The sequence below is a fragment of the Emys orbicularis genome, chromosome 3, assembly GCF_028017835.1.
Source record: "Emys orbicularis isolate rEmyOrb1 chromosome 3, rEmyOrb1.hap1, whole genome shotgun sequence".
In the NCBI taxonomy this organism is placed as follows: Eukaryota; Metazoa; Chordata; order Testudines; family Emydidae; genus Emys; species Emys orbicularis.
Window position 1 is genome coordinate 76,464,601 of NC_088685.1, and position 27,497 is coordinate 76,492,097.

The 27,497-nt window shown below is 42.3% G+C and overlaps 1 protein-coding gene across 8 annotated transcripts in view; it reads left to right on the forward strand.

The window, feature by feature from the left end:
* The window catches only part of KLHL32 (kelch like family member 32), a 134,333-nt gene that overhangs the window by 78,512 nt on the left and 28,324 nt on the right, over positions 1–27,497 (forward strand). For 6 of the 8 annotated variants that reach the window (XM_065401320.1, XM_065401321.1, XM_065401327.1 and 3 more), the window contains one exon: positions 7,004–7,219. The exons of the other annotated variants lie outside the window; for them this stretch is intronic. In XM_065401320.1, the coding sequence (XP_065257392.1) occupies positions 7,004–7,219 (216 nt within the window). The remainder of the gene's footprint in view (positions 1–7,003; positions 7,220–27,497) is intronic. 8 annotated transcript variants of the gene reach the window in all.

The following is a 27,497-nucleotide window of genomic DNA, read 5'->3' on the forward strand; positions in this document are numbered from 1 at the left end:
ATGTGTCTCTGTGTATATATATATATATGTGTGTGTGTGTGTGTACACACACACAGAGACACACACACACACATATATATGTATAGAGAGAGAGATTCTGAAACAAAAAAAATGAAACTTTGGGAAGAGGCTTCTATATTCTGCCATAGTCATATGTTTGTTAAAGCTTTATCACTGATTGGGAGATGGATTATCTGATCCGTAATATACATCTCACAATCTCAGCATGACACTTTTGCCCTCAGCAGGATAGCAATGTGCAATACCGGTATAATTTTGATTTGAGCAAATGATTGGTATGACAATTGGATGATTTTCTTTTGAGAAAGCTGATAAACTGGCTTCCATGGTTGTGAAGTTCAAAGCTAAAGGCCAAATCTGACCTTCTGGAGTCAAAAGTGAGTATTTCTGTTTAGAAGCCCAATCTTTTTAACTATATTGATAGATTTCTAAGCTAGCAACCCCCCGGAAGGTGATTAATTTCAGCCTCTGTGTCAAGTTGACCTATTCTGAGGAAGAGTCAGCATTCTGCTGAACCCCAACAATTAAAAATTAACAAAATACGCCAATCAGTAGCTGCAAGTTGTTGATCCCCTCAGTTTATGCTCAGTCTAGGGATGATGACTCTTGACTACAGCTGGTTCAAAATTTTCCATTGAAACTTTTTCCCCCTCCTTCCATGGAAAATGCCTTTTGGACAAAATGGAAATTTCACCACAAAAATTCAATTGCATTCCTCCATTCTCAATCCCCACCCCCCAAACAAATTGCCACTGTGCTACCCTCCCCCTCTATTTCAGAGACTCCCTGCAACCCTCCACCATACCGACCTTGCCAGCAGCTCTATGTGAGCCCCCATTGCTCCCTTGCCCCCACCATTCTTTTCTTTCTGTCTGGGAGAGAAGTCATACAGGGTGTCATCATTTTAAACTGTATTGGAACTATGGGCTGAGATGGGAGTATTGTTATCCCGGAAGGTGTTAATGGCTGCCATCAACCCGATTCTTTGATCAGTAGATAGTTACAGAGCTGGTTGAAGGTTATGGTTCTGCTAACCCAGATACAAGGGACTCCATGTGTATCCCATTTTCCTCTTCCTATTTTCAGCAAAATCAATAAGGTTCTGCCTATTGATTCCTACAACATTCCCTGAAATTTTGGAATTGATCGACATTCAAAAATTATGTTTCAGACAGAGAAATGCCATCAAGTTGAGTGTAAGGCCTTGCTCTTTTCAGCAAATAAATAATATCCTGACCAGCATTACTCATGACAGCTAAGGTCCAGAAGGCTGCATCTTCTGCACCTGGGGTCTATTTCAAAACTCACTGAAATCAATAGGAGACTTTCCATTGACTCTATTGGGTGTTCGATCAGGCTCACCTTTCTTTGGTGGAAAGTTAATCTCCAGGTCACAAGGCTTTGATCTTATTCTCCTTATTGCTGACCTCCAAAAATGAAGTTATCAATTACAGAAGAACTCAGTTTATTTAAGTTCATGTCTCTTAAATTTCTTTTTGGATGATTGACATTCCATCAGCGAGAGAAGACCGCATTCCAGTGGCTCAGAACATCCCTTTCTGTAGCAAAGTCGACTAAACAAGGTTGCAAGTGCAAAACTCTGTGAAGTTCAGTTTGACATACATTGCTTGCATCCTTGCCTCAATGCATAGGATGCCAATCTCGCAGACAAGGTGGAGCAGGGCCTACAGTACTATCTGTGATCTGCAGAGATGCATTTCCCAGAGCTAGCACATATAGCAAATGTGTCTCACATGAATCCAGGTTCTTAATCCCCATCAGCCTAGACAGCTCCTGTACCAAATTGCCATTGGCTCCCCAGCTTTGGCTGTATAATCTTACTCCTCTCCCTTTTAACTCAGCTACCGTGGTAAGAGGTGACCATATAAAAACCTAGAAAGTAGAAACTGTGTTTTCTGTTGGATAATTCATATGCTTGAAATTTGTCACATATGTAAGTGTTTACAGGATCAGGGCCTAAATCCCAGCCTTCTTTGGCTGGCCTGGGCCAATTGACCCAGGGTATGTCTACACTGCAATTAAAAACTGGTGGCTGGCCTGTGCCAGCTGACTCGGACACGGGCTGCGGGGCTTTTTAATTGCGGTGTAGACGTTCGGACTTGGGTTGGAGCTCAGGCTTTAGGATTCTGCGAGGTAAGAGGGTCCCAGAGCTCAGGCTGTAGCCCAGGCCCAGACATCTACATTACAGTTAAATACCCCCTCAGTCCAAACCCCATGAGCCAGAGTCACTTGGCACAGGCCAGCCACCATTATTTAATTGCCTTGTAGACATACCCCCCTCCATCCCTCATCAGACTCATGGGGCTCAGGCTGTGGGGCAAAAAAATAGGAGTGTAGACCTCAGAGTCTGGGCTCCAGCCCAAACCCAAATGTCTACTCTGCAATTTTTAGTCCTGTGAGCCAGTCTTTTATTGCAGTGTAGACATGCCCTTTGTTATGTTGCCAACTATCTCAATTTTAGCACAACCTTTGTGCTATTTAGCATTTTCTTTAAGCCCCTGCTCCTGAAGTCATCTGATTATTTGAGCATCTCAGCTTTCATTTAAAAAGCAAAAGTAATTTTTTTAACCCTTTATGGTTGCAGGCAAAAGCTTGTAAATGTTAACCCTCCATGCTCAAAACCAGAAAGCAAATAAAAACAACCGCAAATGTTTGGTGTTTTAAACAAAAAAAAAAACAACTCATGATTTTGGGAAACTGGTTTATGATTTCTGAATGCGTAGGGTTGTCATGACTGTCTTTGGAATGTAAGTTTTTCTTTCTATTCATCTCCACATTTTAAAGGGAACCAAGAATGACTAAATATTTGCAAGATATTTATATACATACAGGTCATTTTAAAAAAAATAAATGGAAACAGAACTCCTAGTAGGTCAGCAATTGCCAGCAGTTGGTATCTGAGAAAGCACAACCTTTCCCTATGCCTAGAATAGGGAATAGCTGCCAGACCTGAGATACCACACTGTGATAACTGCTAGCAAATATGGATATTTTCAGTGGTGACTACTGTAGTTTCTAAAATGTTTTTGTCAGTTCTTTATTAATTAGCAAACAAATAACATCCTATAAATCTGTCAAAATGAAATTTATATCAAGATTAAATTTTTCTTTTAAATTACATTAAAAATCCAAATATTTAATTAATAGAATTTTTTTTACTGTAAAATGCAAAGATTTTCTATAATGCCATTGTCTATTTTTAATGAGTATATGAGTTGATTTGGGGATCAGGAGTGCAAAAAATTGTCAACCCTTGCCCTGTTTCCCCATGATTACGAGCAAAATCATTTCATGTAGGAAACAAGAAATGCCAGGAGTTTCAACTTGCAGAATTCCTGTCCTAGTCTACAGTAGTGGGGGAGGATTTGTCCTCACCTCACCTGTCTCATTATGGGGCATCCTACGATCTACCAGAAAACCTGTGGCTCTTGAGACTAGATCAGGCCCTGCGTGCTTATTGTGAATATGCATAAACCTCAGCTCCTGATTCTTTAAAAAAATAAGGAAGAGATTCTGTATAGAATATAGCATCTTAAATAGAATTTGCCTTCAATACACAGCCCCAAACTGGAGGTTATGCAGGGGGGGCATGTTGCAATGGGAGCCCCACAAGGAATTTGGTTATCCTGGAGTAGCAGTTCTACCAACAATCAATGGGAAAACCATTGAATTCACTGACCAAGCAGACTTTATCCCATGGGTAGCACCCAGGACCTTCTGGAGATTCTCTTCTCCCTTTCCCATCTTCCGTCTGGTCCACTCCATGTGCCAGCAGAGCAGCAAATTGACATTTACAAGATCTCTTGTCAGTTTCATTTGGCTCTGCCAGTCCATCCAGCAGAGCAGCCAAGTGTAATTCAGGTAATTTAGTCTTTTTTCTGCTCTGCTTCCTGTGCTAACTAAGCAGCAAAGTGAAACTGACAAGAGTTCTTGTAATTTTCGCATAAGGACTGGGAGGATGAGGGGTCTGGTAGCAGGGAGCAGAGCAGTAAATTGTAGGAGAAAACCTGGGATTAGGAGAGGGGGAGAAAAAAACAGGAACAAAGAGCAAAAACAGAGAAAAGCCGATAAAACTCTATGAATTTTATTTAGGGTCCTTTGTCACTCTGATGTCTCAAATAATATATATTTGTTCTTGCTGACCCTGCTCTATATAACATAACTTCTTGAGTTTCTGCTATGCTGTCCTTAGGAAGCCGAGGTGTATGGCCACACTGAGAATGAAGTAACAGAGAGTCCTGTGGCACCTTTAAGACTAACAGATGTATTGGAGCATAAGCTTTCGTGGGCGAATACCCACTTCATCAGACGCATACGGAGAATGAAGGAATCACTGCTTAACCCAAGGAGCTGTGGGCAAATCCCAGGATTCTAGGTCCTCTGCCTGGTCTGCATGATCCTTTGTGTTACTTTCTAGCCTCCTCTTTCCCATGGCAGAATAGCTCATTGAGGAGATGTACTACCATTGTCTCTCTTACATGATTAGTCCTTCTGTGTGTGGAATAGAAGCTTCAGGGGGGGGAGTTAATACTACATCAGACAGCATTAACTCCCATGTGGATTTCTGTCTGCATATCCACAGGTTTTAGAGGCGAGTGACCCTTGTAGAGCAACTGCTCCCTGACTCTATCACTCTCCAAAACCCACGAAGAGCCAGCAACACACTGTTTTTGTAGGTGGCCTTTCTCAGAGTTGGGAAGGATATGGTGAAGTCTCTGCTCACTCTCCCTTGTCCTTAGGTGTTTATTCCAGGAGTTTGTCTTATTCTCCTCCACATTGTGTACTGGGCAGGACCATTTGGACCATTATTATTCAGAGGTACTGTGTATAGTTTTGATTCCCGTATTGCTCAGCTGGGTAAGAATAGGAATGGGAAGGAGAGTGAGGGAGTGTTATGATAATTGTGCTTACAAATTTACCCTAATTGAGAGATTAACTGTCAAAAATGTGTAAATTTATAACATGTCAGAATAACCTATAATAACAAATGTTGATGGGAATAATGCTAGATAACCAGACAGAGAAACTGGATTACTCTAAACCCAAAAGTCCATCTTGATATAATCCAAAAACTGTTGAAATTATGCTTGTTAAAAACAGATGATATAGAGCCGGAAGTTAATGAACCAAAATTGGTGTGTTGGATAGTGGGCCTAATTGGTGGACAAAATAATGAGGGGATGGGTTATTCCACCCACCATATCCTTTGTGGCTTTTTAAAGACTGAGATTTTGGGGGTAAAGAAAGAACAGATGGAGGCTACTGGACCAAGCTTCACTGTCATGGCTGCCACCCCCAATACCTCCTGGGACCCTAGACCTTCTTTGGCTTAATCTTGAGGGGTGTCCTTACCAGCTCAGGCCAGAGAGGGTTGGTGATGTCATCTGGATCATTATATCAACTCCAGCTGAATTCCAAACTGCACCTTGGATGAAATGGGATTGGACTTTAACAACAGCAACAGCAGCTCCAGTTCATCTCAACTAACGATTTTCTTTTCCTCAAAAGGGCAGTTTTGGATCTTAATGACAACAGGAAAAACAACAGCTTTAGCCCATCTCAGACGGCTTCTTTTCTTTTCCCCAAAAGGACAGTTATTACCATCTTTAATGCGCTCTAAGAGACTGTGGAATGAGGGGTTTTTCCTTCTAAAAACTCTACCAAGCTGCCTTGTTTAATATTTTACATTTCAGATGCTTTAACTGTTTTTCCTTCTTTTCTGTATAGTTAATGAAAGGTTCAAAGGATTTTTAATGATGTGTTTGCCATGTTCTAAGCAGTCTGAGGTCTCTGTAGATCAAACCCAAGGCCCAGTTTAACATTATTTAATGTTGGCTAGTGACTGGGTTCTGTTAGACCTTTATAGACCTTTGGCTTATATATTCCATCTAAATTAATTACCACAAGGTAATATTCCACATATTCTGATTCTCACGGTACATTGAGATGTAGTGTTGAGTTGTTTAAAAACTTTTGTTCCACTACTGTTTACCTTTAATTATCAGACAGTCTCATGTTTGCACTTCAGGCTACATTTTCTAAAGTCCCGCCTCCCTTTTTATGGGTGCAAACTGTGCCTGCAAAATGGTACCTGCAATTGATTGTGGGTACAAATATTAGCAGTCAGGTGACTAGTTACTTTGTTGTTTATTTTCTAGATTTTTTTTTACTTGGTTTGTGGTAGTGCCCAGTGTACTAGGTGCTCTCCTAACATAGATGAAGACATGATCTTGGTCTTGAAAAGCATGAGATGTAAATTGCTCAGATTGTAGTAATTGCAGCGATATGCCAGGCTGAAAATGTGGGCCTTTAAATGTGGGATATGTTGATATCTGGGTAGAAAGTACTTTTGCTTTGGTTTAGCTCAGCTTTTGTCAGTGTTCATTTTCCTGCTTCTAGAGGAAAAAGCGGCAAATCAGGATACTGTTGGTGCAGGAGGTGAAGGGAAATCTGTTTTAATTCACTGATGATATATCTGTAACTTGAAACATAATTTCAGCATAGAAAACAGAAGTCCTCAGTGAAACTAGAAATCTTATTTATGAAAGTGCATGCAGTTCTCTTTTCAAGGTAGATAAAATTAACAATAAATAATGAGCAAACAATTGTTCTGTAACAAAGCTTTTTAATTAATGGAAAGATTTTTTTTTAAAACCTGTTAAATTCTGCCAGCTCTTGTAATACACTATGAAACACATTGGTTTATTTATTGGTCCACATACAACTGCATGTCTTACAGTTGCTGCAGATGCATGCATAGATCAGGCAATCTCAACACACATGATTTCCGAATACCCTCTATTGTTCACAATTGCCCAGTTTGCACATGCAATTGCAGTATTTGCTCATGCTTTTTTCACACGTGTCAGATCATGATCCTCAATCTGAAGTCACATTTTCCCCCATTTCTCTTTTGCCTTTTTTTCTGAGACACATTTTTTGTTTTGCTTTACTCACCCAGGAATTAAATAGCTTTAATTACTTGGACCTGTATAAGCTCGCTGACCTCTTCAACCTCACTTTGCTGGAGAAGGCAGTGGTTGACTTCTTAGTTAAACACCTCTCTGAGCTGTTGAAGAGTCACCCGGAGGAAGTCCTGACTCTCCCATACTGTCTCCTTCGAGAGGTCCTGAAGAGCGACCGACTCACTTCCCTTAGCGAAGAGCAAATCTGGCAGGTAAGGAAATCAGTTAGTGTAATGTGTGACACTGTTTAAAACCAGGGAAAACTGTTGTGCTGGAGACACTAAAATGATTAAAGGCTCAGGGAAACAATAGGGGGAAAACTTGATTTTGGTAGTAATACAGGATCTGCTCTGTTCTAATACAATTAGTTAATTTGGAAGAAGTCTTTTTGATGGTTGACTTGTGTGGCCTAGTATAACGGGGGGGAAATAACAACGTTGTGGCATAATACCGAATATGATTTAATAGCTTTTAATGCTAAAGAAACACTCAGCCACATACCTATCATATGTTTTGCTACCAAAAAAAAAAAAAAAAAAAATCTGTGAAACAATCCCACTGTAAATCTGTGGAGCTCCAGAATATAATGGAAGTAAACATCTGTAATATTCATTACAGGAACACTGCTGTTTGTTTCTTATTTGCTATCATGCAATATGGGAGAAAGACGGGGCAAGGTAGGAAAAAATTGTTAAATATAACTGTTTTGGAGAATACTGTTTATCTTATAAAAAGGGAGGCACCTTCGGGCTAATGGACAGGACGAGCAATCAGAAGACCTGAATGTTATTCATGGGTCTCTTAATAAGGTACATATCTGCTGGGTGATGTTGGGTAAGTCACTTCATCGCTCTGTGCCTTGGTTTCCCCATCTGTGAAATGGGGGGTATGATACTTACCTTACTTTTTAAGGTGTTTTGAGATCTTCAGATGAGCAGTGCTATGTAAGAACAAAGTTCTTCAAACTACCAAGGCAGAGTGGAGATAAAGTTTAATCCTTTATTCTAGTGGCTACCGCACAGATTTATTTCTCAGATTTTGAGGGTAGAATATGCAGTCTTTTCCAAAGCTGCTATTTCCATTAAAATTGAAATATAAACTTGGACTCCCGCCTACCCATCTTTGAGAGATCCTCTGGTGGTGTACTCTTTTAGAAAGGAGGAGGGGATACTCTGGAGTCCTAGCCCTCATTCCCTTGCTCTGTAAAGCAGTTTTGATGAGTGAGGTTGTGGGGGTATTGCTGACTGGCCCATTTGCTTTCATTATCAGTTCACTGCAAGATGAAAGTGCTTCGTAAAGTGCTTTGAGATATCTTGGATAAGAGAGATGCTGCAGAAAGCCAAGCTGCATTAAATAGCATGCTGGCTCTGGTCAGTGTGGTATGGCATGCGTTCTCCCCACGTTTGCCATTTCCAGTCTAGTAAGTGGAAGTTCTTAGGTCTCTGGTACTGTGACACTGGCCTTGCCCTGTGGGACAAATCTGGAAAAGATTTTCTTAATGGCCTCCGTGACAGTAGGGTGGACACTCCATGTAGCAAATATGATAATCTATGCCAGTGTTGCAGGTCACATTGCAGATACTGCTATGTACAGCAGTGATAATGTGCTTCTTTTTGAGTGACAACAAACTCTACACTGTCCATTTAAGTATTATCATAATTGCCTCTCTAAAGGTTACTAATGCTGTTATGTAGAATGTTTTAAACTAGTTTTCTGCTGCAGGCAGAAAAATATATATTTTATTTCTGCTTCTCCAGAATGAATTAAAAGACACACATAAATATTTACCAATTTAGGCATTCAGCAGGCAATAAGAAACTGTTTTTTGCTTTATCTTAGTAAATAAATAATTCCCTCATAGTCAACCCAATAGAGGAAAATCAAATCAGACCAGCTATATTGCCTCAAGTGTAGTTAAGTTCATCATTTTTGCTAAGGTTATAGTGGTAATGCAATATACCATGGAAGAATCTAATATTCAGCCCAGGGTGAAGATTGGGTATGCCAGAGGATTAGTGTCAGGGTGCTTTATAGAAGTGAAACTTGATGGACAGGCTGGAGACAGATCTACAGAATCTCATTAAATTGCTGAATTGTTCATTACTGAGCACTCTCCCTGTAATAAAGTGCTCATTGACTTTGACAAATCCCTATCCCATGTCTTGCAGAAGAACAGCAGAGCAGGAGGTGTTGGGGAAGCCAGAGGAAATTGGCACAAAGTGGGGCAGATAATAGAAAAGCTGATGAGGGATACTACTATTTGATTAATGTGTCCTACCTGTAACTAGTGTAGCATCCCAAAAACACACAGATGCACACACATTATAACAACATTGATTCAACATGTCCCCAAGGCAACTTCACCAGTGGGCCTCACATGATATTCCAACCACAAATTAAAGCTACCCTCCCAAGGCAGGGTCCCTGGAGAGGATCACAGTGTCCCCAGGGCACTACTACTTTCACTGGTGCAGCGAGGTTTAAACTCACAGCATCCCCTGGGTGAATCAAGCCCAATGTACATAAAGTTTAAGACAGTTAAAAGAAAAACATAGAAAGTTTGGCTTTGGGATAACTGATGTAGTTTTGCTGTAGATGAAAGCTAAAATCTACTGTAGCTCGTGTGTGGTCCATGCTAGATTTTTGTTAGGTTGTTGATTGTGGATTCCCCAGTTGATTGAATGTTGTGAACTACATCCTTAAGCAAGACATATTTTGGAAAGTTTAACAGTAATATTGGCTTCTAACACACACCAAAATATGACTAATGTTCAGTAAGATTCTACAGTACTGTGGTGATAATTCTCCTAGATCATCTTGGAAAGAAAGCCAAGATTTTATGAAGGATATAGTGAATAAAGTAAGTAGTAGTGCACTCCTTAGTAAAAAGTGCACTGTGATTAACAGAAAAATCTTATGAACCTCATTTTCCCAGCCTAAATGGGGCTCTCCTTTGTAGAGGTAACTACAAGGAATACAGAAATACTATTTTTTTCAATGTGAACAACTCTGAATTTTTCTAACCTTACTTTAACTGTGCTAAAACAATAACAATGGTGATTAGGAGGAGCGGGAAGAAATAGAGTTTCTTCTAAGCAAATGACTAGAATAGAGGATGGCTACCAGTTCCTGAAAACATAAGTGTAAGAAGGGGACATTGGCGTTAGTGTTTTGGAATCTATATTTTATTGATTTTTCCATATAGATTGTTACATTCAACTACTATGTGGGATATTTAAATGCTACTTTGATGGATCATTGCAGGTGTGTATGATTCATGGCTTGTGTGCTCCATTAAAGTGTGTGTAATAATGCATCCAGGTGGGAAGAGAGAATTAAATAGAAATACAGAAAAGACAAGGAAAAATCCCGAGAAAGTTAAAACAAAAGTGAATAATTCTTTGAGCTTGTCCTTCCCTTGTCATATGTTTGACTGAGATGATCAACACTGATATTTATTCACAAGTTGTTGTAAATGCTTTCCAGATGAGGATATAAATGTCTAGATTATCATTAGGTGGAAAGTCAATTTTCTCATAATTGGCTATTTCTAAAAGGGCTCATTGGCTCTACTTTAAGGAAGCAGCTGATTTCTTTCCTTTGATAATTTAAAAGGTAACCAACCTTATACAGTAATACATGTTCCCAGAGAAATCTAGTACCAGAGGGCTTCTTGCTGGAAACTTAGGGTGGTAATATGCTAAATTTAAAGGCTATTTAAGCAATAAACTGATGTTACACTTAATATTGCTATACATAAGAATCAGCTATCATCTTAATTGAGAACTTTGATTTTCAAGGGATTAGAAGTTCACTGTTCATAGGATCATAATAATAGTTAGAGATGGAAATATCTCTTAGGTCACTGAACCCCGCAGCAGTAGTAGTAATATTAGTCCTCCAATTTATCAAATGATACTACACCGGTACTACATTTGATCTTAATCAAAAAGCTAACTCTGAATCGCATTGGACTGAAAGTGAGTATACTAGAGATTTAACACAGATTTGTGTTTTTCCCCTCTTTTACTTATATGAAGGGTTGTAAAATGGTTTTTTAAAGTTAATTTTGGGAAGAGATCAACAGCCATTTTAGATACTTTTTTTTTTTTTTGGTGAAGTTAAGGTTAAAAAGATTATTTTTAAAATTTTACAAGAAGGTCCAGCACCTTCCTATCCAGCCACCATCCATCTATCAGTAGATATAGATATTAGAGCTGGTAATAAAAACTTAGTCAAAACAGCATTCTATTAGAAAATCCTGTTTTGACAAAACCAAAATTTTTTGCAACACCATTTTGACATTTTTGGTATAAAAAGTGTCAATTTTTCGTTTCAAATGACTTTTTATTTCAAAATTTACCCATATATAAATTAGGGCTGTCAAGTGATTAAAAAATTTATCATGATTAATCACGCAATTAATCACGCTGTTAAGCAATAATAGAAAACCATTTATTTAAATATTTTTGGATGTTTTCTACATTTTCAAATATTTTTATTTCAATTACAACACAGAATACAAAGTGTACAGTGCTCACTTTATATTTATTTTTGATTTCAAATATTTGCATTGTAAAAAACAAAGGAAATCGTATTTTTCAATTCACCTAATACAAGTACTGTAGTGCAATCTCTTTATCATGAAAGTTGAATTTACAAATGTAGAATTTATATACAAAAATAAACTGTATTCAAAAATAAAACAATGTAAAACTTTAGAGCTAGAAAGTCCACTCAGTCCTCCTTCATGTACAGCCAATCGCCCAGACAAACAAGTTTGTATACATTTGCAGGAGATAATGCTGCCCATTTCTTGTTTACAATGTCATCTGAAAGTGAGACCAGGCGTTCACATGGTACTGTTGTAGCTGGCGTCGCATGATATTTACATGCCAGATGCACTAAAGATGTATATAACCCTTCATGCTTCAACCACCATTCCAGAGGACATGCGTCCATGCTGATGACGGGTTCTGCTAGATAATCATCCAACGCAGTGCGGACCGACGCATGTTCATTTTCATCATCTTAATCAGATGCCACCAGCAGAAGGTTGATTTTCTTTTTTGGTGGTTCGGGTTCTGTAGTTTCGGCATCAGAGTGTTGCACTTTTAAGACTTCTGAAAGCATGCTCCACACCTTGTCCATCTCAGATTTTGGAAGGCACTTCGGATTCTTAAACCTTGGGTCGAGTGCTGTAGCTATCTTTAGAAATTTCACACTGGTACCTTCTTTGCATTTTGTCAAATCTGCAGTGAAAATTTTGTTAAAACGAACAACATGTGCTGGGTCATCATCCAAGACTGCTATAACATGAAATACAATGCAGAATATGGGTAAAATAGCAGGAAACATATAATTCTCCCCCAAGGAGTTCAGTCATAAATTTAATGAACGCATTATTTTTTTAATGAGTGTTGCCAGCATGGAAGCATGTCCTCTGGAATGGTGGCTGAAGCATGAAGGGTCATGCAAATGGTTAGCATATCTGGCATGTAAATACCTTCCAGTGTCAGCTAGAAAAGTGCCATGCGAATGCCTGTTCTCACTTTCAGGTGACACTGTAAATAAGAAGCGGACAGCATTATCTCCCATAAATGTAAACAAACTTATTTCTCTTAGCGACTGGCTGAACAAGAAGTAGGACTGAGTGGACTTGTAGGCTCTAAAGAAGTGGTTACCAACTGGTCAATCGCGTTCGACTGGTCGATCCTAGAGGATCTCCCAGTCGATCCGGTGGTGCAGTGGGGCTGCCGCTAAGGCAGGCTTGCTCCCTGCCTGCCCCGGCCCCATGCCACTCCCGGAAGCAATCAGCGCAGCCCCAGAGGGTGGGGGGCAGGGGTCTCCCTCTGCGTGCTGCTCCTGCCTGCAAGCACCACCCCCACAGCTCCCATTGGCTGGGAATGGGGAGCTGTGGCCAATGGGAGCTGCGGGGGTGGTACTTGCAGAGAGGGGCAGTGCATAGAGCCACGTGGACCCCCCGCCTCCTCCCAGGGGCTGCAGGGGAGCGTTGGCCCCTTCCGGGAGTGGCGTGGGGCCGAGATAGGCAGGGAGTCTGCCTTAGTGGAAGCCATGCTTAGGGCCGCCCAGAGGATTAAGGGGGCCTGCAAAGAAATTTTGGGGGCCCCTTCCATAAAAAAAAGTTGCAATACTATAGTAACGTATTTGGAAATGTAAAAAATAACCAGTGAAATACGTTCAAAAATTAATTTTTAATAATTTGAAAATATACGAAATACATTATTTAAAAACATTAAATACTTTAATGGTATGTATACATTTGCAGTTACATAATGGGCTGTCGCTGGGTGATGGTGATGGTTGGTGCCAATGGGCTGTCGCTGTCTGGGGGTGGCGCTGCTGTTGCCCAGGGCTGGGTGGGGAGCTGGGCTCTGGGTCGGGGGGTGCCCGGCTCAGAGGGGCTGGGCTCGGAGCTGTGGGGGGGCATCAGGGGGGTGTCCAGCTCAGAGGGGCTGGGCTCAGAGCTGGGGGTCAGGGCTGTGGGGGGGGATGGGGTCGGGGGGGGTGCCCGGCTCAGAGGGGCTGGGCTCGGAGCTGGGGGGTCAGGACTGTGGGGGGGAATGGGGTTGGGGGGGGTGCCCGGCTCAGAGGGGCTGGGCTCAGAGCTGAGGGGTCAGGACTGTGGGGAGGGGGTCGGGGGGTTGCCCGGCTCAGAGGGGCTGGGCTTGGAGCTGGGGGTCAGGGCTGTGGCGGGGGTGGGGTCGGGGGGATCTGGGTACTCCCACTGTGGGGGGGGGGGTCGGTGGGATCTGCTTACTCCCGCATCCCCCCTCTCCCAGAGCCTCAGCGCACCGTGGCCCTGGACAGCGCTGCAGCGGTGTGGCTCCACGGGACCTGAGCTCCCGCTGCTCGGCCCAGAGCTTGGAGCCCTGCCCCCTTACCACGCAGCTCTGAGCGGGAGGAGCTCAGGCCATGCCGCTGCAGCGCTGTCCAGGGCTGCTCCTGGATGCGGCACGCTAAGGCGCCGGGGGAGGTGGGGGGGGGGAGCCTCCGACATTCTCGTGGGGGGCCCTGTGGGGCCTGGGGCCCTGGGGCAAATTGCCCCACTTGGGCGGCCCTGGCCATGCTGCACCGCCAACTGGGAGCCGCCGGAGGTAAGTGCTGCCCGGCGGGAGGCTGCACCCCAATCCCGAGCCCTGATCCCCCTCCCAGGGCCAGCACCCCAAACCCCCTCCCACACCCCAACACTCTGCCCCAGCTCGGAGCCCCCTCCTGCACCCAAACTACCTTTCAGAGCTTGCACCCCTCACTCACTCATGCACTCCAAACCCCTGGCCCAGGTTCAGCCCAGAGCCCCCTCCCACACTCCGAATCCCTCCTGAACCCCAACCCCCTACCCCAGCCCGGTGAAAGTGAGTGAGGATGGGGGGGATGGAGTGAGTGGGGCGGGGCTTTGGGGAAGGGGGGGGCCTCAGGGAAGGGGTGGGGTAGATCCTGGGTTGCCCTTAAATTCAAAAAGTGATCTTGGGCATAAAAAGGTTGGAGATCACTGCTCTAAAGATTTACATTGTTTTATTTTTGAATGCAGTTATGTAACAAAAAAATAATCTACATGTGTAAGTTGTACTTTCACAGTAGAGAGATTGCACTACAGTACTTGTATGAGGAGAATTGAAAAATCACTATTTCTTTTCTTTATCATTTTTACAGTGCAAATATTTGTAATAAAAAATAATATAAAGTGAGCACTGGGGAGTGGGGTGTGGCAGGGGGTTCATGGCAGGGGGTTGGGGTGTAGGGTGCAGGAGAGGTTTGGGGTGCAGTTCCAGCCTGGCTCCACTTACCTGGAGCGGCTCTGGGGTGGCAGTGGCACGCAACGGGGCTAGGGCTGGCTCCCTGCCTGCCCTGGTCCCGCGCTGCTCCCAGAAGCAGCCAGCACCACGTCCCTGGGGGTGGGTGGGGGGCAGAGGGCTCCGCGCTCTACCCTCGCCTGCGAGTACCTCCTCTGAACCTCCCATTGGCCACCGTTTCCTGTTCCCGGCCAATTTGAGCTGGGGGGGGCGGTGCCTGCAGGCAAGGGCAGTGCACGGAGCCCTCTGCCCCCCGCCCACCCCCAGGGACGTGGTGCTGGCCGCTTCTGGGAGCAGCGCGGGGCTGGAAATCCCGTGGGCCAGATCCAAAGCCCTGATGGGCCGGATCCGGCCCATGGGCCGTAGTTTGTCCGCCCCTGCTCTATACCATTTCCAGAGGTAGCCGCCTGAGATCTTCAAGCTCTGCTAATGTGATCTGGTGTATTACTTAGGCTATGTCTACACTATCGCGGTAAGTCAACCGAAGTTACGCAACTCCCGCTACGTAAATAACGTAGCTGGAGTCAACCTAGCTTAGGTCGACTTACTGCGGTGTCTACACCGCGCTGGGTCTAAGGGAGACACTCTCCCATCGACTTACCTTACTCCTCTCATTCCCGGTGGAGTACTGGGGTCGACCAGAGAGCACTCTGCCATCGATTTAGCAAGTCTTGACTAGACCCGCTAAATTGACCCCTGGTGCATCGATCACCACAGTGTTGATCCTGCGGTAGGGTAGATATAGCCTTAGGCCGAGAATAGCGTAGCTGAAGTCGATGTATCTTAGGTCGACTTAACTCGCGTCCTCACGGTGTGGGGTCGACTGCCACCACTCCCCCGTCGCCTCCACCTCTCGCTGCGGTGGAGTATAGGAGTTGACGGCAGAGCAATCAGGGATCGATTTAGCACATCTACACTGGATGCGATAAATCGATCCCCGATAGATCGATCACTACCTGCCAGACGTACCCTTAGTGTACTGCAGCAGAAATTCTCATGTGCATGCCTTCTGCAGAGCAACTTTGCTACAGCTGAATGTGTCATGGCTATATCTGCTTGCTCTTGTTGTTACTATGCTTTCAGATTGCTGGATCATTCTCCTGCCTTTGTATTTAGTGGAAATCATGTTTTAATCTGAGGAAGGGACATGATGGGAAAGCTACAGTGCAACAAGATAGAGCATTAAGACTTCTAGTAAAGGGGAAGCATTGGGACCAACCCAGAGCTCCAAGCTGTACTGACTATGTGTGGCACAATTCAGCACATGTTTGGCAGCCTCTATTTTTAGGGTATTAATTTATAAAACCCTAATTTTCCCCCAGAGGGTCCTCCAAATGGAGAACAAATGATCCCCTGTTTTTTTACTTGCCTCTTTCTCAGAGGCTGAGAAGTGTGGTTACAGCTCCCTTTCAAACTCTCAGTGCTATTCTGAGTTGGTGAGGTTTTCAAAAAACAAAACAAAGTGACTGAAGAGCACAAGTCCCATTAATTTTCAATGCAATTTCTGAGCTTAAGTCACTTATGTGCTTCTGAAAATTCCACCTTCTATCCATAATACAAGGTTGTTACTGAGAGATATGAAATCTGTCTTTCCCCCATACCACCTAGGGACTGAGTGAAGCCCAAATTCAGATTGCTATCCAGAACAGCAGATTTTTAGTAGTTGGTTGTCATTTTGGATTGTTGAAATGTGCTATCACACCAGCTCAGATCTGAAGTTTTTCACTGTAAATTGTTTGACTCCATACAGTAATTTTTAACTTGGAGTGAAAAAAATTGACATTTCTCAGGGGCTTTGATGTGATTTGACAAGATGGGACCTAAACCTTGGCAGTTAGGTGGTACCATAAATCAAATAATAAATAACAATACAGAAGAGGAAGTAAACGTGGGAGGAAGTGGTGCAGTGTCTAGTACACTGACCTTTTACCTCTGGAGAAATGCTGTCTTTGGCAATGGGTGAAATTGTGCCTGGTGGCCTAATGCTAGTCCATAGTTGGTATTTACCTCAACAGTAAACCACCACATTTAAACACGATTGCTAGCCTCTACTTAGGAGAGGTCCATGACTGTAAAAGCAGGACTGGTGCATGTCTGAGGGCCAAGATGTATTAGAAAAATCAGCCCATTGTCTTTGCATGTTATGTCTGCTTTACACCAGTGGTTTTAATGCCTCGTTTTCATAAGCACCTACTTCACGTAAAAATAAGAACCAAGACAAAGAACAACTCAGGGGCCATAATACAGAATAAAACATACTGATTCTGAGTCTCACTTGCACTGGTGTAAATCAGGAATAACTCCTCTGTAGTCAGTGCAGTTATATTGATGATAAACTGTTGTGAGATCAGAATCAAGACCACTTTGGAGGGTTGATTTTGTTATTCCTAATCTATTCCTGATAGACGAATATCTAAATTGACTTGGAATATCTACCAATGACTGTGTTCCTAACAATCTCTCTGACTGTTTCTTCCATTGACTAATTGACTCTATAGTTACATAACTTTTTTCCTACTAACATACATTTTTCCTAATACAGTTTATGCACCATTTCTTATTGTCTTAGAATCACTGACCAACAAGGAAATTTGATCCCTGTCCTCTTTATAACATCCCTTTACATATGTGTGGAGTTACCTCTCCTCATTCACCTTAGCGGTAGGCTTAATGTTTTCTTAATCTTGTCATTAGTTGACAATAAGATTGTGTGTTACTTTCTTCTGAACTTATTCCAAGTTTGACTGTTTTTTAACCTGAAAATTTCTTATTGCTACTGTAAACCTATGTAATAGTAATAAAGAAAGGTTTTATTTTACATTAAAAAGCAGTGATTTATGAAAGGCATCTCTGTGTTCTATGCTTCTAATTTTCATTTTGATACATGTCGATTCCACTCCATGATTTTTTGCTGCAGGTGTAAGCAATAAAGAAATTACTGGAGTGCATTACTTTTGCCTCAGTGTCTTGCAATAATATTGCCCCACCTAATTTATCCTGGATTAACTGTAGAATTGCATAGAGCATCACACTGGTAGGCAGGAGGGCTGCTGTGCCTGCAGCTCCTGAATTTAGGTCATCTCTGCAGCTAAGTAGGGAACGTGGGATTTAGTTTAAAAACAAAGTGCAGAAAGCCGACACTGCAGCGCACACTCAGCAAGATGGTTTCTGTATGTTGTATTTGCATTGGTCTATCTTCGCGGAGTCTAACACACAAGATTAACTGAAGTATAATTGTATGTATCAATGTACAGGTGTATATTTAAGTAAAAGAAAGTGTTCTTGGTCATTAGTGTTGTGCTGCTATTAAAGCTACAAGATGAGGAACAGTATATTTATAGGTTTAACTTTAATCTATTGTTTGCAGTGATAACATACCTACCAGAGGACATCTAAGTACAAAAAGTAAAAGCAGTAATCATAACACATGTCTAAGCAAGGTGGCCACTCAAAACAGTTGTCCCCACAGTGCTTAACATCAGCCCCCCGCCCAGACACACAATTATAATAAACCTTTGCTAGTTAAAAACCTGATTAAACAGATGAGTTCTGCACTACTTCTTAGAAGTTGCCTAACTCAGGCTGTGGGGGTGGACTTCAGTGGGAGCAAATTCTAGAGCTAAGAGGCCTCTATACCGAATGCCCAGCTACCCATTTCAGTAAATTTATCACTAAGGATGGGTAGCAAAAGCATTTTTTTTTTAATATGGAGATATACCTATCTCATAGAGCTGGAAGGTCATCGAGTCCAGCCTCCTGCCTTCACTAGCAGGACCAATTTTGCCCCAGATCCCTAAGTGGCCCCCTCAAGGATTGAACTCATAACCCTGGGTTTAGGAGGCCAATGCTCAAACTACTGAGCTATCCCTCCCTCCATTCCTGCAGCTTGTACCTGTGAGATAGAACAGAGGCTGGGAGAGAGCTGGATTCTGGGCCATTTAAAGCTTTGCAAATTAACAACACCTTATGGAAATTTTATGATGCTGGTCACACTGGGTAAAATGTTCAAAAACATCTTATGTCTGGATCCTGAAAAGTATTTAGGCATCCAATTCTGATTTATTTCAATGGGAGTTAGGCACCTAAATACCTTTGAGGATATGTCCCGAAGTCCCATTTAAAAAATGACTTAAGCTCTTAGGAGCCTACGTCTCATTGGACGACAATGGAACGTAGGCTCTTAAGTGCCTAAGTCACTTTTTTAAAATGTCACTAATGTTCCTAAGTCACTAAGGTGTTTTTGAAAATTTTACCCATTACTTTAATTCATTACATTTTTTTTTTAATCTGAAGACCATCATGTGGGGATGAAGATTCAGCCAGAGTAAACAAAAGTGGCAACATTTTGGCAGAAGGTCAGTTGATTAAAATGTGAAGTGCTCTATACTTGAAGAAGATAAGTGAACAGCATCTAATGTACTCACTTGTTCTTTTCTGTAGCTAAATCAAAAAAGAATCAGAGTTGAGCAGTAAGTCCTAAAAGATTTTTTTTATTGCTGTTGCGCTGTCCTCTGAGACGCATTCTTGGCAGAATTCAAGGAAAACAAAAAACAAATTGGCTGCTGACGTGAAAATGCATAAATGTTCCTACAGTTAACATTACTGGGCCCATCCTTGTTAGGAGTAGGCTCCTGCAGTGCTTAGAGATGTAGTGCCAGACTTGCTAGCTCATAATGTGCTCTGAGTGGACTTCTGCAACCAGGTGTCTGATAACGAAGGTATTGAAGTGGAGAGGAGGAAATAGACAAACTCAGGAAGCATCAGGGTAGGAAATCCAAAAGGGCAGAGTTATGGACTTTTTACCAAAGAGCTTAAGAGTTGTGGTTTTTTAAAACGAATCGGGGGGGGAAACCCCATTCCTCTTGCAGTTAATGTATTTGTGATGTGACTGGGAAAAGTTGCCTAGTTATTTCAAGGCATTAAAAAGAGAATTCACATGTTGTGCTTGCAAAAAGTATGCATACATCTTCTACTTACAAAAGGCATGCATTCGGATAACAGAAGCCACATTTACACATGTAATTCTGAGGTGCTGCATGTTCATTCTTCCGTTTTGTGGACACAACACTGGCACACACTTTTGGAAAAATAGCCCTAATGTTTTTGTAGCAATATGGCAACATAGAATATATATATAACCTAGTGACGAATATGCATTTTAATTGTATGGTTTTGCGTAGGGCCTGAGATGGTAATATATAAACCCTTACGGAAAAGTCCTATAGATTTGTGGAACCAGCCTATAAAATTTCATAGAAAATTATATAGCAACAATAGATTTCTAAAGGATGGTTCAAAAACCTATAGAAAAATATAATGATTACATTCTATAGGTATTTAGATTAATTTTTATATAACCTTATGGCATTTCTGTAGAATTCTTTTTCCTGCCTAATTAATTCTATAACATTTATAACACAAATCTGTAACACTTAATCAAAAGTTACAGTGCATTTCTGTGACATTTTAGCCTAAAACATTATTTAAAAATCCAATGCAAATCTGAAGCATAGTCTAATCTAAACTTTACAGAAAAAGTTATCATTATTTCATCCCCCCGACCCCCAACCTAAAATGGATCTAATGCAGTTGCTAACTTCAGTCTCCTAGATTGAGATCAAACAACAATGGAGAGTCATGGCTAGATAAATCTATTTGTGAGCCCAGAGCTGTTTGTTCTTTACTAGCTTTTAGAATCTGTTCACCAAATAATTGTTTATAGTGGGTACTTGCTTATAATTTTTAACCTTCTCTTTTCTGTGGATGGACCTGTTCCAAATGACACAGCAAGGTGCCTGGCCTTTGGTCCCCATTTTTTTTTTATGCTCCCATATGCTCTGGTAGATTGTCACTTGCTGTAATTTTGCACTCTTATTTCTCTGTGACAATCTTGTATAAAGAAAAGGATATATTGATTGCAGCAGCAAGTATAGGCTTTCCACTGCCATCAGTCCCAACTAATTTATTTTATTTATTTCTTTAAATTTCCAGATGTGATCATTCTAGAAGCACAGGACTGTAGAATGGTTGCTAACAGTTGTGTATCAAAGCTGTTTGCTCCAGGGGGAACCCACTAATATAAATTGTCTTCAAGCAAGGCAGCTGGTTGTAGCAATGGAATTTCATCACTAGGTAGCCCTACTGCTCCACCACAGCACAAAGGTTCAGGGGAGGAAGAGGGTTTGAGGAGCCCATTCCTAGGGCCTCAGCACAGATCTCCCAGAAGTGACAGGTCATTGCATCAACAACATGCACCAAACGGTGGAGCTAGCCAGCTGCCCACTGGGAATTATGCTGTACCCTCTGAAACTAGCAATTTTTCCTTCCCATCAAAATATAGGCTATTTTTGCCCTGGTGCTGCAATTTGCTCAAGGAGGAATCCTGACTCTTCCTGGTAATATGATGCCCTAAAGGCACAAATGAACCTCATATGGTAATGTCAGGTCAAATGTAGTGATCTGATTTGGCCCATCTTATGCAGAGGCAAAATAGCCCGGTATCAAAGTTTTAGCAGGCTTTATTTTGTGGCTTGACATTTGACAGAATGTTAGCTGGGTTTCTGCTGGGAAGGTTATGGTACAAGAGTGTAAAAGCCAAGAGATCTTGATTATATACTCAGATGTGTACTTTATAAAGTTCTAAAATATTCTGCAGAGCTTCAAGGTGTTTTAGAAAATGCCTAGAGATTTCACAAAAGTTCTCTATCACTTACAAAAACTATTTCTGTCTTAACAAGTATTGTGTAAACCAATGGGCCTGAGAAAGGGCCTGCACAGTTGTGTCATTTAGGGAAGGACAGATGGTCTTACAGTTAAGGCACTGGCCTGGGCCACCAGAGATCCAGGTTCAATTGCTGGCTCTGCTAGAGACATCTTGTGTGATTTTGGGCACTTCAGAGCCTCAGTTCCTCATTCTCAGCATTGAGCTATTAATACTTCCCTAGTTCAGTGGTGGTGTAAGGATAAGTGCATTAAAGTTTGTGAGGCATAGCGATCCACCAGTGATAGAACTACCCAGGTAGCCCCAAAAGTTGTTTCTCGTGTGCCCATATTTGAATTGCAGCCCGGAGCATATGGTCTGCCAGACCTCAGCTCTAGGATATGTATTCTCTCATTCTTCTGGGTGAAGGCTGTACAGGACAATACATCTGACTAGCCCCACAAAGAAATCAAGCAATTAAGAGTGATGAATGGTGCCCTAAAGCTTAAACATTTTAGGCAAATATATCTTATTAACACGTGAGAATAAGTAAGAAATCATTTTAATACATTGTGATTCACTTTAACACAATTAGTTCTGATTAATTCAATTGCTATTAATATAGCAGCATTATGTACCTCTAACTAAATTACATTGTAATTTATCATTTATGCTACCAGACTGCAAAACCAGCCAGTCACAATGCTGGATGACTGAATGTTATTCGGTGCTGAAAGTTAAAAACAAAATTTCAACCATCAGAAACTAGCTAATTCATGGAATAAAGCATGCTTTTAGGTAGCTGCATTCTGTGGTTATAATAACAGGAGTACTTGTGGCACCTTAGAGACCATTAAGGCCAATAGAGCCCAGACCAGGAATACACCAGCCATGTTCATGATATCTGAGACGTGAAAGTCTGTGTTTAGCTGAGTAAGGGCTTCTTAAGGAAGTCTCCCAAGAAACTTCACAGTAGCAAATTGCAGGGCTTCCAGGAGCAGGAAGACATCATGTGAATGAGGTCCCTACCTCCTGCTCTCCACCACTTTTGAGACTCAGGCTCATCTACCCCACTTTTTGATCATGTATGCACAAGGGGCCTAGCTAATTCACATTTTGGGGAGAATAAGGCTGGCCTTCCCTTCTCTGTGCTTGTCAGGCTCCACGACTCTTGAACGTGGGTCTGTGGGGGATCCTGGGAGTCCTCACACTCCAATCCTCCACCCAGCAGCTCACAGACAGCAGCTGGAACTGGGGTCCAGGAAGCCCAACTTGGACACACGCCCCTTCCCCTACGCTCTGGTTGGGAGCACTCCAAGGCTTCTGATTGGGCTGCAGCCTCTATTTAAGCCAGAGGAGGAATCAGGAGTTTGTCTTGTACAGCTGGGCTTCACCCTGCCATGGATCGCTGGTCCGACGTTTACCTGTTCCTGTCTTCCGATCCTGATCTGGTATCCTGACAAGGCCCAGTAACTACCTTCTGGTGCCTGCCCTTTGGTTCCATCATCTGGTCCTGATCTCATGGTATTCTGACTCAACCTGATTCCTGATCCATGGACCATTGACCTGTGGCCAATGTACGATGGCCACCTTTTCAAAAGGCAAAAGTGGGTCACATGCAGGACCCATGCCCCATCTGTGGTCCTGCCCCTTGTTCTTCCTCTTCCCCCTGAGGCCCCACTCCCTGGCCAGGCCAGAAGCCTCAGCTGGGCTGTGGTAAGAGCCTCCCAGGGAGCCCGGGCCACTGTGGGGAGCCCCCGACCATCCACGTGCCCTGTGCAGGGGGCTGGGGTGCCCAAGAGCAGCCACCGACTCTTGTCCCCGCCCCATGTAAGGTGACAGGTAACTACCCCTTTCTGCTTAACAGTAGCGAGCTTAGTCACAGACTTCCATGACAATATTCCCAAGAGTCCACTCGACCTATATGTTAATTGTGCAAAGTAGCTTAGGCTTGGCAGGGAGTGAGTGGGAATGTGCAGTGGTTCAAGATTGAAATAGGAGGAAGCTGGTGCTCTCATCTGTGCTAGCCAAGAAGGAGGGGGAGCAGAGAGGATGGGGATCTCCCAATTCTCTCCCCTCCCCCCCAATACCCTTTACTTTAACCCTGGTCCTGGAATGCCTAATCTATTCCCTTTCATCTTGGATCCATAGCGCTTCAGTGTCTGTGTTTATATTTGGAGCCATTACACAACCTGAGTGAGCTTCTTTCATTTAAAAAAAAAACACACACATTTTAGGAATGTAGGAATTGCCATGGTCCATCTATTCCAGTACCTGTGACCACAGTAGCCAGTACCAGATGGTTCAGAGGAAAAACGCCATAGATGTGTGATAATCTACCCTCACAAAGGCCTCATCCTGATCTCTAACAGGCAAGGGTTGTTTTAAGTCTTGAAGCATGAGGTTTAATATCCGTTTGATGCACAGGTGTACTGCCCACAGCCCCAGGTTTTCCAAAGAAAAATACATTGTTGTCAGCCATAGACTTCACTACAGAAAAAGGAAATACGAACAAAATAAAATGGAATCCTCTTTGCCACCAGCTCAGTTAGGGTCCTTTATTATGTGGGTGCTTATGGCGGTTTCCTCATTAACTTGGTTAATGTGTGTTATTTCTGCTTATAACATTCAAATCCATTCAAAGAATTAAATCTTTCATTAGCCAGCACGTACATAATGGACAGGAAACATTACAAAATTATTTAAAGCCTTTTGCATTAGCATCAGCCTCCTCCCCCACTTCAGACAAACATTAATCTTTGCTGCTAAGCTTCCTTTTGTTTTGCAGCACTGAGCTGCATGTTGATATATGGAAGTGGGGCCTGATTGGTGAGAGAACATCTGATGCTGGCCACGAACAACACAATGGGGAAGAAAAGATCTACCACTCTCCACTTGAAATACCTGCTCTATTCAGCTGTACAGAGAGATTCCCTTTGATTTGTAATGCTTTCCTTTCAATAGCCATTGGCATTATGGAAAGCCTTGTGGCTGGAGTGCAGAGCTGGGAGAGAACTGGGGCTGCAGAGTTTGGGAGAGAACTGGAGGTTTACAATCTTTCCAATTTTAATCAAAGTGGGCCAAAATTAACTTTTAAAATTTGTCAGGCACTCAGATCCGAGACTGATAAGTGTGGTAATGACAACTAAACAAATAGGTTCACTTTCCATCCCTGTAGAACTTATGCCTGAATCAACTGCAGCCTGCCAGAAGCTTGCATACTGATACACTGAGCACAGTAACTGATTTCCACTTTAATCTCAAAAAACAAACTCTGTTTGATTCTGTTATTCACTCTGAGAGGAAAAAGATTATTAATGTGACATTCTTTAAAGTTTTTTGTGGAAAGGAGAGCAATAACGCAATAAATGTATTGGTTAAGAGAAAACATTTGCAGGAGATCTTTGCCCATCATTTTTTATCTTCTTTCATCATGAAGAATGTTAGCTGTGATAAACTGTTCTGCTAATCAAACAGCACTGAAAGGTTAGGTCATTGGAAGTCTTTAGTCATTTTGTGCTTTTCAAGAGCGAATTTGTTAAAATTATGCTGAATACCCACTTAAAGCCTCAGCTGAAAACCCTACCTGTGTTTTATAACTCTGCACTGTCAGAACTCATAATAAGTCAAACATTCTTTCAGAGGTACTCATAAGAGAGAAAAAAAACCCTGTAAATGTAAGAGTAATTTCAGATGGTAAATGAAAAAGAGAGGCACGACTGTTCATTTGCACCAATCATGCCTTCCTTTCATCTGCTCTGATTAGGCCTGGTGCGGTTTCATCAAACTACTCCATCACTGAGCTGTCACTCCAGCCGTCTGTTGATTGAAAACAATCAGGGCTCTGATGGCACAATTATTCTGACCCTTTAACTAGAGGCTGCTGTGATAATGAAAGGTTGATTATGATAGTTTGTGCCTCTTTCAGTTTGCCAAGAAGGTTAATTTGGGCATCAGACGGATGTTTAATGGGCGCTTGCTGGCTACACTGAGGTAAATGAGAACGTGCAGTCTTCGATATTGCACGGATATAGTTTGGCTGTCAATCATTGTCATTTTGAGTTTGTGCCTCACACTCTGGAAATCACATTTTATTTCTTCTTTGGGATTTAATTTATTCTGTGCCCCGAGGAAGTTCTTTCACTCTCTGACCTTCACAGTAGCTTTCTCTGTCTTTTTTTCCCCTCCCCTCAAATGGAGCCCAAAGGCACAACGCATCCAGAAGAACATTTTTTCTTTCATTTTCTCTTAAAACCCTGGAAACTTTAAAATCACTGTTTAGCCCTCACCTTGAATTAAAAGTAAATGTTTTAATTCTGATGGTAAAATAAGAATGTGCAACTGAAAGTGAAGTTTGCTTGCTTGCTAATGCAGCGTCACAAAGGGGGTTGCTTATATATACACACATTCATAAAACTGACAAACAGCAGTTTAAAAATATCTCTGTGAGAAGGGGCATATTTTATACACATACACAGATTAATGTAGTGTAAATGTGATCTCAGTACCATCCTACAACTTTTTGAATCAGAAAGTCTCCCTCTTTTCAGGGTTGAGGGGCAGGAGGCATTTCATTGCAGATTCAAAGATTATTAATATTTACCAATTTCAGATTGAGAGAATCCTATGCATAATTTTGTAGTTGTTTGGTTCATGGCGTAAAAGAGATGCAAATACATAATAATTTTGATTGTTCTACATGCAGCTCATTACAATCTTACTTTTATGCACATTTTTCTAATTAAAAAAAAAATGACAGAAGGAAAAAGATTTTATATATTTAGCCATGTGGTTTCTGGATCTGAGTCACTCGTTCTTGATATTGCTAACAAATATGAGGTAGTACCTGCAGAGCACAATTTCAAAGGAGGTTCTGGACATTTAGTCACAAGACTACTGTTAACTCCAGAGATGCTGACTTTCGTCTTCCGGGTGAGTGCTCCACCACTGCTGTGCCCTGAGGCCCAACCCCCACTCCGCCCCTTCCCCTGAAGCCCCGTCCCACCTTACTCCTGCTCCACCCTCTCCCCGAACTCACCCTGCCCTCATGCCACCTCTTCCTGCCCCTGCTCCGCCCCCTCCCCCAGCTCCTCCCACCAAACAGCTGATTGGCAGGGCCTGCCGAGCAGCTGATGGGTGGAGTTGGTGCCTGTGGTTAACTCTGTCCCATGACCTGAAGAAGAGCGCTGAGTAAGCTTGAAAGCTTGTGTCTCACCAACAGAAGTTGGTCCACTAAATTATATCACTTTACCCACCTTGTCTCTCTAATATCCTGGGGACCAACAACTGCAAGCAGCCCTGTTCCATGTCTGTTTTTTAAAATGTTCATGTGTAAGCTTAGCCTTGAGAAGCTCATGGGATTTGGTACTTTTTTCCAAAAGCAATATTTGGGTTGGCCCCATTTGTTTTTATAAATATGCACTAATGGTCCACCCAAAGTCCACTGGAATCAGAGAGTCCTTCCATTTTCTTCAGTGGGCTTTGGATCAGACCCCTAATAAACAGTTGGTTCATTGGTGCTCATTCTTGGGCTTGCAAGCCCCCTAGGAGTTGAGGTCACAGCCACAATACCCTTTCCATATTGCTACAAGGGAGCGGGTCCCAGCCAGATGGGAAAGCGGTTTCATGGAAGAGGGAAGTAAGGAAAAGGTTAAGAACCCCTGAATTACCTGAACTCCAATCAAAGGGCAGATCACACTTGCAAATTTTGTTCTGGAGGAATATTTTACAGCCAACACACCCATTTTCACTATAGTAGGTGCACATAGAAATGCAGGCTTGTAAGTTGGAAAACAAACAACCAGATAAAGCACTAAAGTTATAAATCCCAAACTCCATTATTTTGGCACAGATCATAAATAGATGACGAATGTTAGTGAGTTCTCTTTCTGTAAAGAGTGCATTGTTTTCGTTACTCATTTTGTCTCACCAATATCAGTAGGTCTAAAACTGTGTCCCAAGTGCTTATGGTAATTA